General features: G+C 39.3%; 2 protein-coding genes across 3 annotated transcripts; both read right to left on the bottom strand.

Moving 5' to 3' along the window:
• Positions 1 to 279: 279 nt before the first annotated feature.
• LOC103719039 (nucleobase-ascorbate transporter 6-like) lies at positions 280 to 5,386 on the bottom strand. Of its 2 annotated transcripts, XM_039127916.1 has the most exons (15): positions 4,989 to 5,386; positions 4,623 to 4,847; positions 4,057 to 4,154; positions 3,777 to 3,953; positions 3,590 to 3,690; positions 3,428 to 3,503; positions 3,169 to 3,228; positions 2,812 to 2,996; positions 2,449 to 2,545; positions 2,191 to 2,277; positions 2,039 to 2,097; positions 1,843 to 1,934; positions 1,125 to 1,202; positions 852 to 1,012; positions 280 to 706 (listed from the first exon to the last, which is right to left on the bottom strand). In XM_039127916.1, the coding sequence occupies exons 2-15, from the start codon at positions 4,753 to 4,755 to the stop codon at positions 488 to 490; spliced, it is 1,623 nt and encodes a 540-aa protein (XP_038983844.1). In that variant the 5' UTR covers positions 4,756 to 4,847; positions 4,989 to 5,386; the 3' UTR covers positions 280 to 487. The 2 variants fall into 2 exon arrangements, with proteins under 2 accessions (XP_038983844.1, XP_038983845.1); XM_039127917.1 differs by lacking the exon at positions 4,623 to 4,847 and having other exon boundaries at positions 4,989 to 5,384.
• A 3,513-nt stretch (positions 5,387 to 8,899) lies between these two features.
• Positions 8,900 to 11,537, bottom strand: LOC103719038. Its single transcript, XM_039127915.1, has one exon. It carries the CDS (start codon positions 11,292 to 11,294, stop codon positions 10,782 to 10,784), a length of 513 nt encoding a protein of 170 aa, XP_038983843.1. The 5' UTR covers positions 11,295 to 11,537; the 3' UTR covers positions 8,900 to 10,781.
• Positions 11,538 to 12,493: the final 956 nt, after the last annotated feature.

Here is a 12,493-nt window from a genome sequence, read left to right as displayed (position 1 = left end):
ATAGTACCCAAGTCGAAATTTGTGCCATACCATGCACTGAATAGGTGCGCAATATGCAATTGATGAAAGCTGAGCTCAAGTAGGATGGCTACATCCCCACGACAGCACCCTCAGATGGAACTCCAACCGGCAAAAACTAACAAAGGAGCTGAGCACTTCGGCTCCATGATGCTTCTATTACAGACAGCTAGCTGTTAAGGAAATGCAGACACTACTTGAGACCACAGTAACAAGGCCCTAACTTCTTTTTTTTTTGACGCATCTCTGTCTACTTCGAAATAAATTGCAAAATCCAGGCAGCAATAATTTTATGGACTTTTAATGTATTTTACCTATCAAATAAACAAAATAAGCACATAAACACACAGACACACACACAGAAAAACCCTTAGGAGTCGGAATAGAAAACAAGAACCAACATTGTAACATTGCGGCAAAAAAAATCCTACAAGGACATTATGGTGTTCAATACTGCCTAGCTGCACGCTCACACGGATGGGAAGAATTTATGCAGGTTGAATGGCAATGAATAAAATTCCTCACTTCTGCTGTCTGCATTGAAGGATCTGAATCTGTCCCAGAAGTGACGGCCCCTGTCCTTTCTGGTTGCGCTGTCATGCCTGTGCAGGGTGTTGTCCAAGAAATATGCCACAAGGCCCGCAACAAATGCTTCCGAAGAGAATATCACGTTGACAATATCATTGAACTGGAAATAGTAGAACTTCAATTTAGCTCTGAGTAAATTGTCAAAAATGATAATTCATTGTTTTTTTATTTTTTATTTCCTATGAGGATTGTCAAAAATGATAATTCAGTGGTGCTCAAATAATGATTGCAGATTGAGGACATACCCATCTTGCACCAGTGTGTACCGGACCATAGCTAGCAACCGACGTGTACTCATTGAAATATTGTGGAACAGACAAACCCATAAACACAGAGAAACCTAAGATAAATTTTGTCCGGAAGCTGTTGAGGTTGCAGAATTGAAGGAAACTGAGACCAGCTGCACCTGTTTATACACGACAACATAAATTAAGGGTACACGAGATGGTCGCATAGATCAGACTGCGATAGATCTAGCATGGTGAACGAGAACCAGCTATTCAAGTGTCAGTACGTACCAACATATGCAAAGAAAATGCAATATAAAGCTGCAATTATTGGTCCTGGAATGGATGCAAAAACCGCTCCAAATTTTCCTGCATTGACCCAAGGCAAAAATTTACAGTCAAAAATAATTCTTGGTTAAAAATTGTCAGACTACCTTACGAAAGTCCAGTTAAGACTTACATGCACAGCTTCATCAGAAAAACAAAAAAAGAATTACATGCACATAGTTCTGAAGAAGTGACATGTATAGTCATGTAAGTGATGTAAGAGGTCAAATTTCCAAGTTGTCAGACATGAGAAAAGCATATGAAAAGCTAACTTGTCAATTTTAAGAAGCAGCAATTATCCAAACAGAATACATAGAGAACTTAAAGGCAGAGAATCAAATTATACTTTTATATTATTAGAGGACTTAGCAATGCACTTAGGGATATCAGGGTAACAGTTCTAATTCTGTTTCTACACATAAAATTATATCCAGAAATTAATCAAAGAACTTATCCAGTTCAAGTTCAGCAAACAATCCATGCAATTAAGTTGATCACATCAAGATATATGTCCTGTCGGTCACCATAATCCATGACATTTAATCATAACCGACTATATCCTCTTCTGGCCATTTAGTTGCGCTCCATGAATTATGCTCCACTCTTAGTTCACATCCTGGACCATGATTCAAGCATTCATGTATATTCCAGACAATAAAGTCAGCAGAAACAGACAACCTACCAAGAATGGAAAAGAATATCATGAAGCCTGCCGAAATTTGCACAACTCTTCTGCTGCCAACACGTGTCAAGGCTAGCAAACCAGCATTTTCACTGTACCAGGAAAAAATAATGAGATCTTCAGAACAGGCAATTAATGTCTGCATGCACTAACCAAATCATGTCCAGATAAAATGCATGTTTCTCATCAGCCTTACACAGATACTGTGGAGCCATTAGCTGTTCCAAACAGCCCATCCAACAAGATACCAATCCCCTGTAATGGAAACAATAGTTAATCGTTCAACAATCACCTGGGTCAAACCATGCAATCATGAATAAAGCAGGAAAAGCTATCAAACTCTGTTACCTGCCAACCAACACCACGACTGAGAATGGATGGGGGCAATGGTGTAGCACTTGCATACCTTGCAACCGCAATAAAAGTACCAGTTGACTACAATGTGACAAAAGATGTACAGGTAAAATTTCCAGTCAGCTAAATTTTACTGTCACTAAACCATGCCATGCTGATGAAACTAGCTAAATTAGCAATGGAGGCAGTAACAGCCTAAAAAGGCACCTCAAGCTGATCCTTAAGAATATAATAACATAAATGTAGGCAGACCTCTACAAGAGCGACAAATGAAGCAGCCATCATTGCAAAAGCTTCACCTGCATCAAATGTTGGTGCTCCCCATTGAAAAGGATATGGAACTCTTATCCTGCACATATGTTATTCTTTTTTCGAGTGGATGTACATATGGTATTTCAACAATAAAAATATTACAGAATGCAGTTGGTTGTCAAGGAGATGTAACTTAAGGCCCTTATCTCCCTGTGATCAATACCACCAAAAAGTGACAAGTTGGCCAACACCCACCCCTTCAAGGTGAATTAGTGGGCTTCAACTCTCCAGAGCACAGATGCATGCAGGAGACAGAACAACATAATTAAAACATTTTGGAAAAAAAAAAGGGTTAAGCTTTACCAAGGAGCTGCACCAACAAGTCCAGAACGATCAGTGCGACAATGCTGTTGAGTTTTCGGTGCTGCATTCCTATATGCCCCGCCCATCGTGAGTATGAAAGCATAAAGCCAAACAATTGCAACAGAGAATATGACAGCGAACCGGTCAAAGACAGGTCTTTGTGAATGTACAGCATGGGGCATGTACTGCATAAAATGATTTCCAGAAACATTCATTAAGTCAGGATTAGCTAAATCAAAACTTCACTAAACATGCACGCGCATGCATGGGTGCAGTGCCAGTGGCTGATTGTTTGAGTGGCTTTTGGTGACAGTAAGGGGTGGGGTATGTATTAAGATATGCATCACAGTACAATACCTGAGAAAATATTATCAGTATTAATAATTGTGGAAGTCCAATTTCAATGCATTTTGCCACCTGAGTGTCCATCACAGAATTCATCAGCTATTAGACAACAAAGATGGAGCAGGTAAAAAAAACAAAGACCACACAAAGTTTCATTGCCTTATTAGTTAGTACAACAATCATGACTATCAGCAAAAAAAAAAATCACAGCCCTCTATGAGCATCTACATAAGCTAACTCTACCCAAAGATACAAAGTAAAGGGAACTTACTCCAGGGAAACCAAGCTCATAGAGCCCAAATCCGGCAAGAGCAACAAGAGGTACAGCTGAGAGTGGACTTAGAAATCTGTAGTCATATAAATATTCAAAAACAATAGATAAGCACAAATTAAGCACATCTGTTGTACTCGGAAGCATAGATCTTTCACCAACCTTGCAACATTGCGCCATAGCCCACTGAAACCCAATATGATCTGAAGAGTTGAAGCAACAATCAGGGCACCTTGGGTTCCCCGCATGATGTGTAGGAATTTCTGCAAGGCAACTATATGCTGAATTAAACACTTCAAGCTAAAAGAATTAAACTGCCATAAAAGAAAATGTAGAGTGTGCCAGAAACCTCATGAGGATCTGGGATGTTACTATAACGGCCAGCTAGGATGATGGAGATGGTAGGGAGAACAAAGCTGTATGAGCCTCCGATCACAGCAGGTAAACGAGTTCCAAACAAGGTCTGTAACAGAGTGTTTAAGCCGGCCACAAACAGTAATGTCTGGATCACCTGAGCTTTCTCATCCTAAAGCAATAAAAGTGGTTTCAGGTACAAATTTTTTTGAAAACAAAAGCTAAACGAACCATCAACCTCATGGATCATGCATATTTGTGTAATTAAGTCATACATTTCCTCCACCCATCTGAGGAACAAGAGCAGTAGGAATGATAACAGTGGTGCCAAGCATAACCAGGTAGTGCTGGAAACCGAGAAGGATAGCCTCCGCTGCATTAGAAGAGCCACAAAATCATTGATGTTGCATCGAAATTTCGCCATTAAGCCAAACAGGTGACGCTAACAGCCAAAAACCCACACCAGATGGAAAACAAAGTAATGAAACCCTCAAAAGCAGAAAAAGGAAGAACATAAAATAAATCCTACTGAATTAGCAACAAAAGACCAAATCTAGTAGGAGCACCTACCCAGATAAGAGAGTAATAATACTTCAACTAGATACAAGCGGCACATATACGAACATTTATTTTCATATTAGTAATCAAGAAGCATATTAAAGATACAAAGAGAGTCAAGCAGGTCTCGAACGAGTAAACTAAATTCAAACAAATAAAAGTTAAAAAAAAGAGAGGAAACAATCAGTTCTTATACAGCAAACACAATATAAAATAGCAAAAATTCGGGGAAAAAGAGAGAGAGAGAGAGAGAGAGAGAGAGAAATGGTGGTTTTGGGCTCACGCCATGGAGGAGGACTGGTGATGCAGTAGGAAATGTTGGGAAGCTGATCCTTCACTGGGTGGGGCACCAACTCCTCCTGCTTCGGCAGCGGCGCCAATCCGCCACCTCCGCCACCGCCTCCACCTCCGGCCATCTTCTTCCTCCCTCCAATCAAAAACCTACCACAATATCCTCCAAACCCCCTCAAACTTCCTCTGAATTTTCACTCCTCAACCCTCCAACAAGCTACAATTAGATAACCAGAGCATCAAAAAAACTCACCAAGAAGTCTCGAAACCCTCACCGACCGAAAGAGGAAGAGACCAAAACCCAGACCAGAATGCAGTATAAAAAGATGAAAAAAGAGAGAAAAGGAAAGCAGCCTACCGAACCTCCACCCTTTTTTTTTGCTTTGCTATTTCTCAAAGGTGGCTTTAGATTCGAGGGAGGAAAGCCACCATCAGTCCCCCACCATAGCTGATAAAATTGAAGGGCATAAAGAGACGATTCAAGGCTCCAGAGAAAGTTCCTCAAAAAAAAAAAAAAAGGACTCAGGGCCCCCTTCACCACCTCTTATTTTTTTCTTCAATCCCCTCCTCTTTTTCTCTCTGCCGTGGAGGGAGCGCAAAAGTCTTCTCACACTTCTAGGCGAGCAAGGAAGAGTGTAAAAGGATCCGGTTGCTGCCATTCAGAAGCAAGCATTTCACGTAGACAAAGTGGCCAATAAAGCCGAAAAGAGAGTAGGAGAAGGGGTGGAACTTCGCACAGTTGCTTTTTGAGTGGAGCAAAAAGAGGCAGCCTACACATTCCTCACGCATCCTGCCGTCCCCAGAAGAGCACTTGGTCGTCAAGAAACATTTTTTTACAAGTACCAATGTGAAACTGAAGGCCGTCATAATACATATATGGACTATTGGTTTGCTTGAACTAAAGGCTGTTATAATTTTCGAAAAAGTGATGGTAAATCTTTCCATTCCTTCTCATTACAGGACTGTAGGTAGCCTCCTGATCCGCATTCTTGAAGGAGGGAGGAACAGGGTGCCCTGTCTGTGGCGGACAGAATTATTCTTGTGCAGTCTATCCTCAGTTCGATTCTGATTTATTTTTATGCTGAAAGATTTTTTTTGAAAGGGCAAGCATTCTTTGCGGCTCGTTGTACCGGAAGATTCCTTTTAGGACTAGTTTGGTTCGCGGAAAAAGAAAAGATGAAAAAGTTGTATTTCCATGGAAATATGATTTCCATATTTTATAAAAAAATCTTTCCTATGAGAAACATAAGAAAATTATTTTTTCATGAGGCGGAAATTACTCAATCTTTATTTTTTCAAAAAAAGTCCCTTCAGCATTAAAGAGACATTAAAAATCTAATTTTTATTAAGGATATAATGGAAATTATACATAACTTTTCTAGGAAAGTAGATGGTCAACCAAACATAAGCACTCTGGAAATCTGTCACTTTTCTATGTTTAACCAAACATGCCAAAAGTACATTTCTAGGTATTCTTTTCCTAGAAATCTTCTTTCCAAGAATCATATTTCTAAGAGGAAAATGCTTCCCGCGAACCAAACAAGCTCTAGAGAATCAAGCTTCTGTTCCTTCTTCTTTTCATTCTTTTTTTTTTTAATTTTGTTGGCTGCACTCATGTACGTTTTGTGTGAGACAACGTTATACTAATAAATAATGAGAATGATAAGATAAAGAAACAACCTAGAAGCACTGCACATAAAAAATCCACATTCCTAAATTATTTTCTATTATGATGTTGCTAGGAGTATTCCTTATCGGATGATTGCTCTGCTCCGCCCCAACATCACATCACCCAGTCTACCATCTTTGCGCGGCTTGCAGAAAGGGAAAGGCCAAGTATAGCATATTGTCCGAGTCCACTGGGAGCGGATGCTGGTGATGCCTCTCTATCATAACGTCATGTATTCTCATATTTATTTACTCGGATGGCACATCATTTGCTTCTGAACTTGTTAATTTCCATGGATCCATGAACGTCATTAGTGAGTATTTAACGTAGTTGGTCATAAGATTTATGTTGATTGGGACTACATCTCACCAAAGTCGATTATATTAGATAGAATTCTCCGTGAGAAATGAAAAGAACTAGAATTGCAACAATTTGTTAAAGTTAAAACAAAATTTGCATCACTAATGCAACTACGTGGAGTTGTATAAATATTGAAGCTTCCGTATGTGTCCATACTATCATATAAAATAACCTCTTTTGGAACTTCCATCGAATGTCCAAACATTCAACTATAATATAATGTGATAATGCACAAACTAAAGCTTTCCATCAAGGAAGTTTGAAGAAGAGAGAAATTTGTAGAAAAGACAATAAGAAGGCTCAGAAGACCTTTGAATCTTGTCATCATTTAAGTTATTATTGAGCAAATGACCATGTCGATCTCAGGGGTTTGTCGCTTCTCATAACCTTGCCCTGCTATTACCTCCACCGGGGTGGCGCAATTAGTATGGTGGTGTTTTCCCACTTCTTATCGTAGTGTCTTCTCTGAAGTCCGATCACCATTAGTAGCGTCCCCCTCACTTACAATTGTTGTACGCCAAAGTATATTTGACAATATGTTTGATTGTATGGAATGTAATACCTGATGCGAAACGAAGAGGAAAGAACAAACTCCGTTTCTTTGTGCAGCAAACGTTATTGTAGAAAACAAGTAAGATTTGTAGTAACCCGATGGAGCATAAATTTTTTTACATGATTCAATATATTATTTAAAAAATAAATTTATATTATAAAATAAAATATTTTATAATTATAATAATAAATTGTGTCGTGGCAAATGCACAAATCATGCAAATTCATAAAGTTGAAAGTAAAATTTAAAATATTCATAATTATTTATTTATCAATACTTGTAATTAAAACAGTGCTCACAGATTTTTCGTGCTACATTTAGTATAATCCGTGACAGGGTTATCTTCATAATCGACAAGGTATCATAATTCGTATTGGTCACTAATTTTAACTCGTTGGTAGAGGATCGTTTTCGTTATATGCTAGCTCCAGAATGTCGATTGGCCTCCATTTCTAAAGACGGTCATAGTAATTCGAGAGCTTATAAAATATTTTATATTTTCTTAAATCATACATGAATAAAATACTAAATAGCTTTACGGAGTTCGTGATCCATAAATAATCTTTAATAATAGAACTATCATGAAATTATTTTCTATAAATCCGCTATTTTTATAAAAAATATAATTTATAATTAGATCCTATATGTATCATCCTAATAGAAAAGTATACTTTTTTTTATAATTTGGAAATCATTCATCCATGAAACAATGTTATAAAAATTTAAATAGTAAAAATAATAATATACTCAATCCCATTGCGAAGCCAATTATATTAATATAGTTTATATTTTTTATAGTTTTTATAAATTAAATTGGCCAATAATTTAAAAATTAATAAGGTTTTTGTTCGTCCAAAAAGCACTAGATTCGGTTGAGCATATTTGCTGTGCCGACCAAAACTATTTAAGAAAATAAATTACTTAAACCTTACTATTTAAAATTTTAAATACAAATTAAAAAGTTTTAAACAATCCGAAAGAGACGAAACGAGAGAGAAAGAGAGAGGAAGAGGGATAGGTTTTATCTCTCTCCTCCTCTTCCTCTTCCTCTTCCTCCTCTTTTCTTTCTTTCTTCTTTTCTTGGTAATCAGGGGAAGGATGAGAGGGTGGTTCATGATGGCTGCCGTGGTCGAGATCCGGCGGGTGGTAGCTGGAGGCGGTGGCGACAACAGAGAGCACGCGGCGACGGACGAAGGGAACGACCATGCTCGGCCAAAAAGGAGAAAGTAAGGAAGAGGGGCGGCGCCCCTAGCTTCCTTGGTGGAGGTGGACTCAAGAAGATGGCCCAAGGAGATGGTGACGAGGGTGGGAACTCAACGGCGAGAGATGGAGGCGGTAAACTTCGGACCAGCTAGAAGAGAGGAAATGGCACGCGGAATAGGGGAGGTAGGCAAACGGGATCTAAGGAGAGGAGGAAGGGGGTTTTGGGCGGCGGTGGTCGACCGAGGTGGCACGCCAGCCATTGGAGACGAGGAAGAAGAAGAGAGGAAGCCGGATGGTGGATCAAGCAGAGGGAAGAGGAGGGATTTATAGAAGGTTTGAGAGGGATAAGCTCGACGGTCATTGGATCCCAGTGGTGGTTGTGCACGATCCACAACAACCATGGTTTACTATGGCTTATCGGCTTAAGAAGAGGAAGGAAGCAGAGGATCGCGATTGCATCCTCTGTTTCGATCCTTTCTTCTGCTTTTTTTTTTTTTTTTTTTTTTTTTTTAATTTGGACCAAAGCCGTCTGGGCGTGCCGACTTTGGTCCAGGTCAGCCCAATTGGTCTGATTCTTTCAGTAACTGCTGGCCAAACTGATAGTTCGCTCCAACAAGATAAAGTGCAAGATTATATTGCTTGATATTTTACTTTCATTAAAGTTTGCTTTGCTGAATGATTTACTTTGTAGAGCTTCCAAGACAAATCTAAGAATATATTCGGCTTCAGCCTGATAAATTCAAAATTAAAGAATGGAGATTATGAACAATCTACTGAATTAATTTATCAAGATATTCAACAGGCAAAGTGTGTCTCACATGTCTGCTTTCTAAGGTGTAGCTAGCTCTCCATCTTATGTTTACAGCATGACTTCATGAGTTGGCTGATATATATATCTTGCATGGAGTAATGTCAAACAACTTCTATACTCTCGACGATACAGTTCTTGTTATCTATCTTCTGGTAAGTCTGCATTTTATTGTTGGTCTGTTAAAGACGTGCTTATATGCTTATATCTGTACTTTGATTTGTAGTAATGTCAGAAGTTTCTCCAATTGTTTCATGTACTCTTTGGAGAATTTGGTGCTTCTTAATCCATTACGCTACCACGTTGTCAACTTACGCTTTCCTCTTCCAGATCCCACCCTTTCAATAAAGATGTTGAAAAATAGGACAGATTGTCATTATAATGCAAACCTTCGCAAATTTGTATCAGATTCTGGCACTCTTCATAGTCCCATCAGTTTTTTCTAGGAGTTGCTGATGTGCCAAAACCTTCCCTTTTCTTGTTTACTTCAAAATTTCGCCACATCATTTACAAAGGCAAATTCTAAGAGCCTGGCTGTTGTTTTAGATTCCATAATCTGTCATACGTTAGTTAATGGGTTCTGGAACATGGTTGAAGTATGAATTACGCATCCTGTGTGGTGTTTCAATCATCTAGTGCAATGCCAACGTAATTGCAACAGAGGGAATTGCAATATCTTTTGTTGCAGCAATATGTTGTTGTTTTACAATGTCAATTAATGGCCATTGTCTAAGAATCTGAAACTTTCAGGCAGAGCTAAATAGTCTCTTCTTATTCTTTTGATGGATAATTTCTCTACGTTTACAATTTTATGACAATATTGAAATTTAATTTTTTTCTCCGTATAAAGGTTTTTGTAATTTACCTTCTTGGATTCAAGTTCCTCTTAGCTGAATTTATGCTATTTTTCATGCTGTGCATATATCTTCAATCATTAATAACTCTTTTATCTATTTAAAAATGGAATATCTCATGTCTCATACTCTGAACAAGTGTGGAAGAATTTCCAAAAAAAATGGTCAAGAAATGTCTCTTCTTGCGAATAGCCTTTTGAACATTTCACAAGCATCCTATCAGAAACGCATTGATCTTATGAGAAGTTTATAGCTTAGAATTTAGATTGTGTAGCTTTTTTTGAGGATTCATATGGATGTGTATTTAGTCTATATTAGTTATTCACCACAAAATTTTTTAAGTACTTATATAAAATTAAAAAATCTAAAAAATATTTTTTTACCAATTTTTTTTTTTTTTTTGAGATCCTAGATTATTACACACACACTCTCTCTCTATTGAAAAGGCCTCTCTTCCTGAATTGTCCTAAAAAAAAAATAAAAAGCTGTAAGCGTTATATATCCAGCGTTACCTGTACATGCTTTTCCTTGCCAAGAATTACAATTTCAATTCCAAACCGAAAAACGAAAATAAACATAAAAGAAAGAAAATGAAGGATAGGAATTTTATATTTCTTTCTCAAAAAATTCCCCAAAAAACAAACGAACAGACAAATCACCACTCGACAAAACGAACGTATGATCCTCCATGAATAATCTACACGTCAACTGGTTGCAGGGGGTTCGACAAAGAACGGCGGCGCATCTCGCCCACCGAGATCCATTGACGACTTGGTCGACGACGGCGGGGCGACGTACCGGACAGAGAATCCCCGGTGGACGACGTCTTCGTCGGTTTCGCTGTCCATTCCATCGTCAAAGTTGAGGGCGTAGCTGAGAGGGTCGTACCCGAACCTGCTCCTCGGCATCCCGCCGCCGCTACCGCCGCGGCGGGCGTAGCGGCCGACCCGTCGGATGAAGGTCTTCCAGCGTGGGCCGGCCAAAATCTCGGACCACTCTCTCACCTTCGTCAATGCCTTCCATCCCGTCGTCCACCACCATCGCCCCTTGGTGGCCACTGCCTCCTCGGCCCGATCCCCCGCCGGCGCTATCCGTTCCCAGGACTTGGAGCCGGACCAGGGCACCCAGAAGCAGCAGCATCCGCGGTTGGCAAACGACAGATTGGCGGTTCCCAAGATCAGCTCTTCGGCTTGGTCCGATCGGGCGTTAGAAGCCATATATACCGCGCCGATTAAGAAAAAAACAATTAGATGGAGAACGGATCGGATTGCTAAATGAGATGAAGATCGGACCCGGTGTCCATGGAGATTGATAGGAGAGAGAGACGAGAGGAAGAGGCAAAAAGGTACACCCCCAACCCTAATCCCCCAATTACCTTCTTCTTCCTCCGTGCCTCTCTCTCTCTCTCTCTCTCGTCGGCTTTGGAAGGCGGAGGCGTAAGAGGAGGGATGAGGCAAAAGAGGGGCTTATAAACGGTTGGCCTCAACGGGCGGGATAGCCAGCTGTTTTCTGATGCTGTGCTGGCGACGGGTGGATGCAGTGAATGGAGGAGAAGGACGTTTTGGGTAGTGGGTCCCGCGGGGCGACCCGATAATCCCGGATAACGGTCCGAATAAGTAAAATAGAATGCACGCCGGGTTTATTCTTCCACCTCTCTCCGTCACCCCCGCATGAGACTGGCAGCCGTGAACGCGACGGAGTTTGCAATGGCTGTTTGCATGCCAAGTTCAGCATGGTGCTGAAATTCTAAAACCTTATATTCATGGACTCCGTGCCTCTTGTTTTTGCTACCATCCGAGGTGTTTCCCATTTTTTTTTTGTCTTTCTCAAGTTCACCAAGCAAGCCTCCTCCTGCTTACAAAATTGCTATTGGATTTGTTAGCATAATTTTAGAAATTATTTATTAAGTTGATCTAATATCAATTTATATTATTTTTTTTATTAGCATGCTCTCGTTAGAATAATTTTAAAAATTACATAACAACCTATATCATTCATAATATTTTTTTTATTAGCATGATTCTATGTCATCATATATTATTTTCTTTATATAGAATTCGTACATAAATATATATAACCTCTAAAATATACTGGATGTGGTAGAACAAAGAAATAAAATCATTTTTCTCTCTTTTTATCTTATTTTTTTTTTTAAAATATTTCAACATAGTATCAGAGCCACCAATTACCTAATCTTGATGATGTCATCTCTTCCGCCTTTGCTATGGTCGTCATTGTCATATTTAAAAACTTTGAAGATCCCTTATTGCCGATTTATCGACCTCTGTTTTGTAGTGAATTAACATCCAAAGACTCTCTATTTTTTTGGTAGTTTGCAAATCTTATGTTTCCTTGTACACCCTCTCTTTACTAGTGAATCAACGTTCGAAGATCCTATATTCGTTTGTAGATATGC

This window comes from Phoenix dactylifera, chromosome 7, assembly GCF_009389715.1.
Source record: "Phoenix dactylifera cultivar Barhee BC4 chromosome 7, palm_55x_up_171113_PBpolish2nd_filt_p, whole genome shotgun sequence".
Lineage (NCBI taxonomy): Eukaryota > Viridiplantae > Streptophyta > Magnoliopsida > Arecales > Arecaceae > Phoenix > Phoenix dactylifera.
This window is presented reverse-complemented; position numbering and strand designations above follow the sequence as displayed.

What these genes read in the sequence shown, in the direction of transcription:
- LOC103719039 (XM_039127916.1), bottom strand. Translation starts at nt 4,755, where the DNA reads ATGGCCGGAGGTGGAGGCGGTGGCGGAGGTGGCGGATTGGCGCCGCTG. An exon ending in GATATTCTTTTCCATTCTTG is followed by an intron (nt 1,203 to 1,842) that starts GTAGGTTGTCTG and finishes GGGTCAATGCAG; the next exon opens with GAAAATTTGGAGCGGTTTTT. An exon ending in CATTTTCTTTGCATATGTTG is followed by an intron (nt 1,013 to 1,124) that starts GTACGTACTGAC and finishes GTGTATAAACAG; the next exon opens with GTGCAGCTGGTCTCAGTTTC.
- LOC103719038 (XM_039127915.1), bottom strand. Translation starts at nt 11,294, where the DNA reads ATGGCTTCTAACGCCCGATCGGACCAAGCCGAAGAGCTGATCTTGGGA.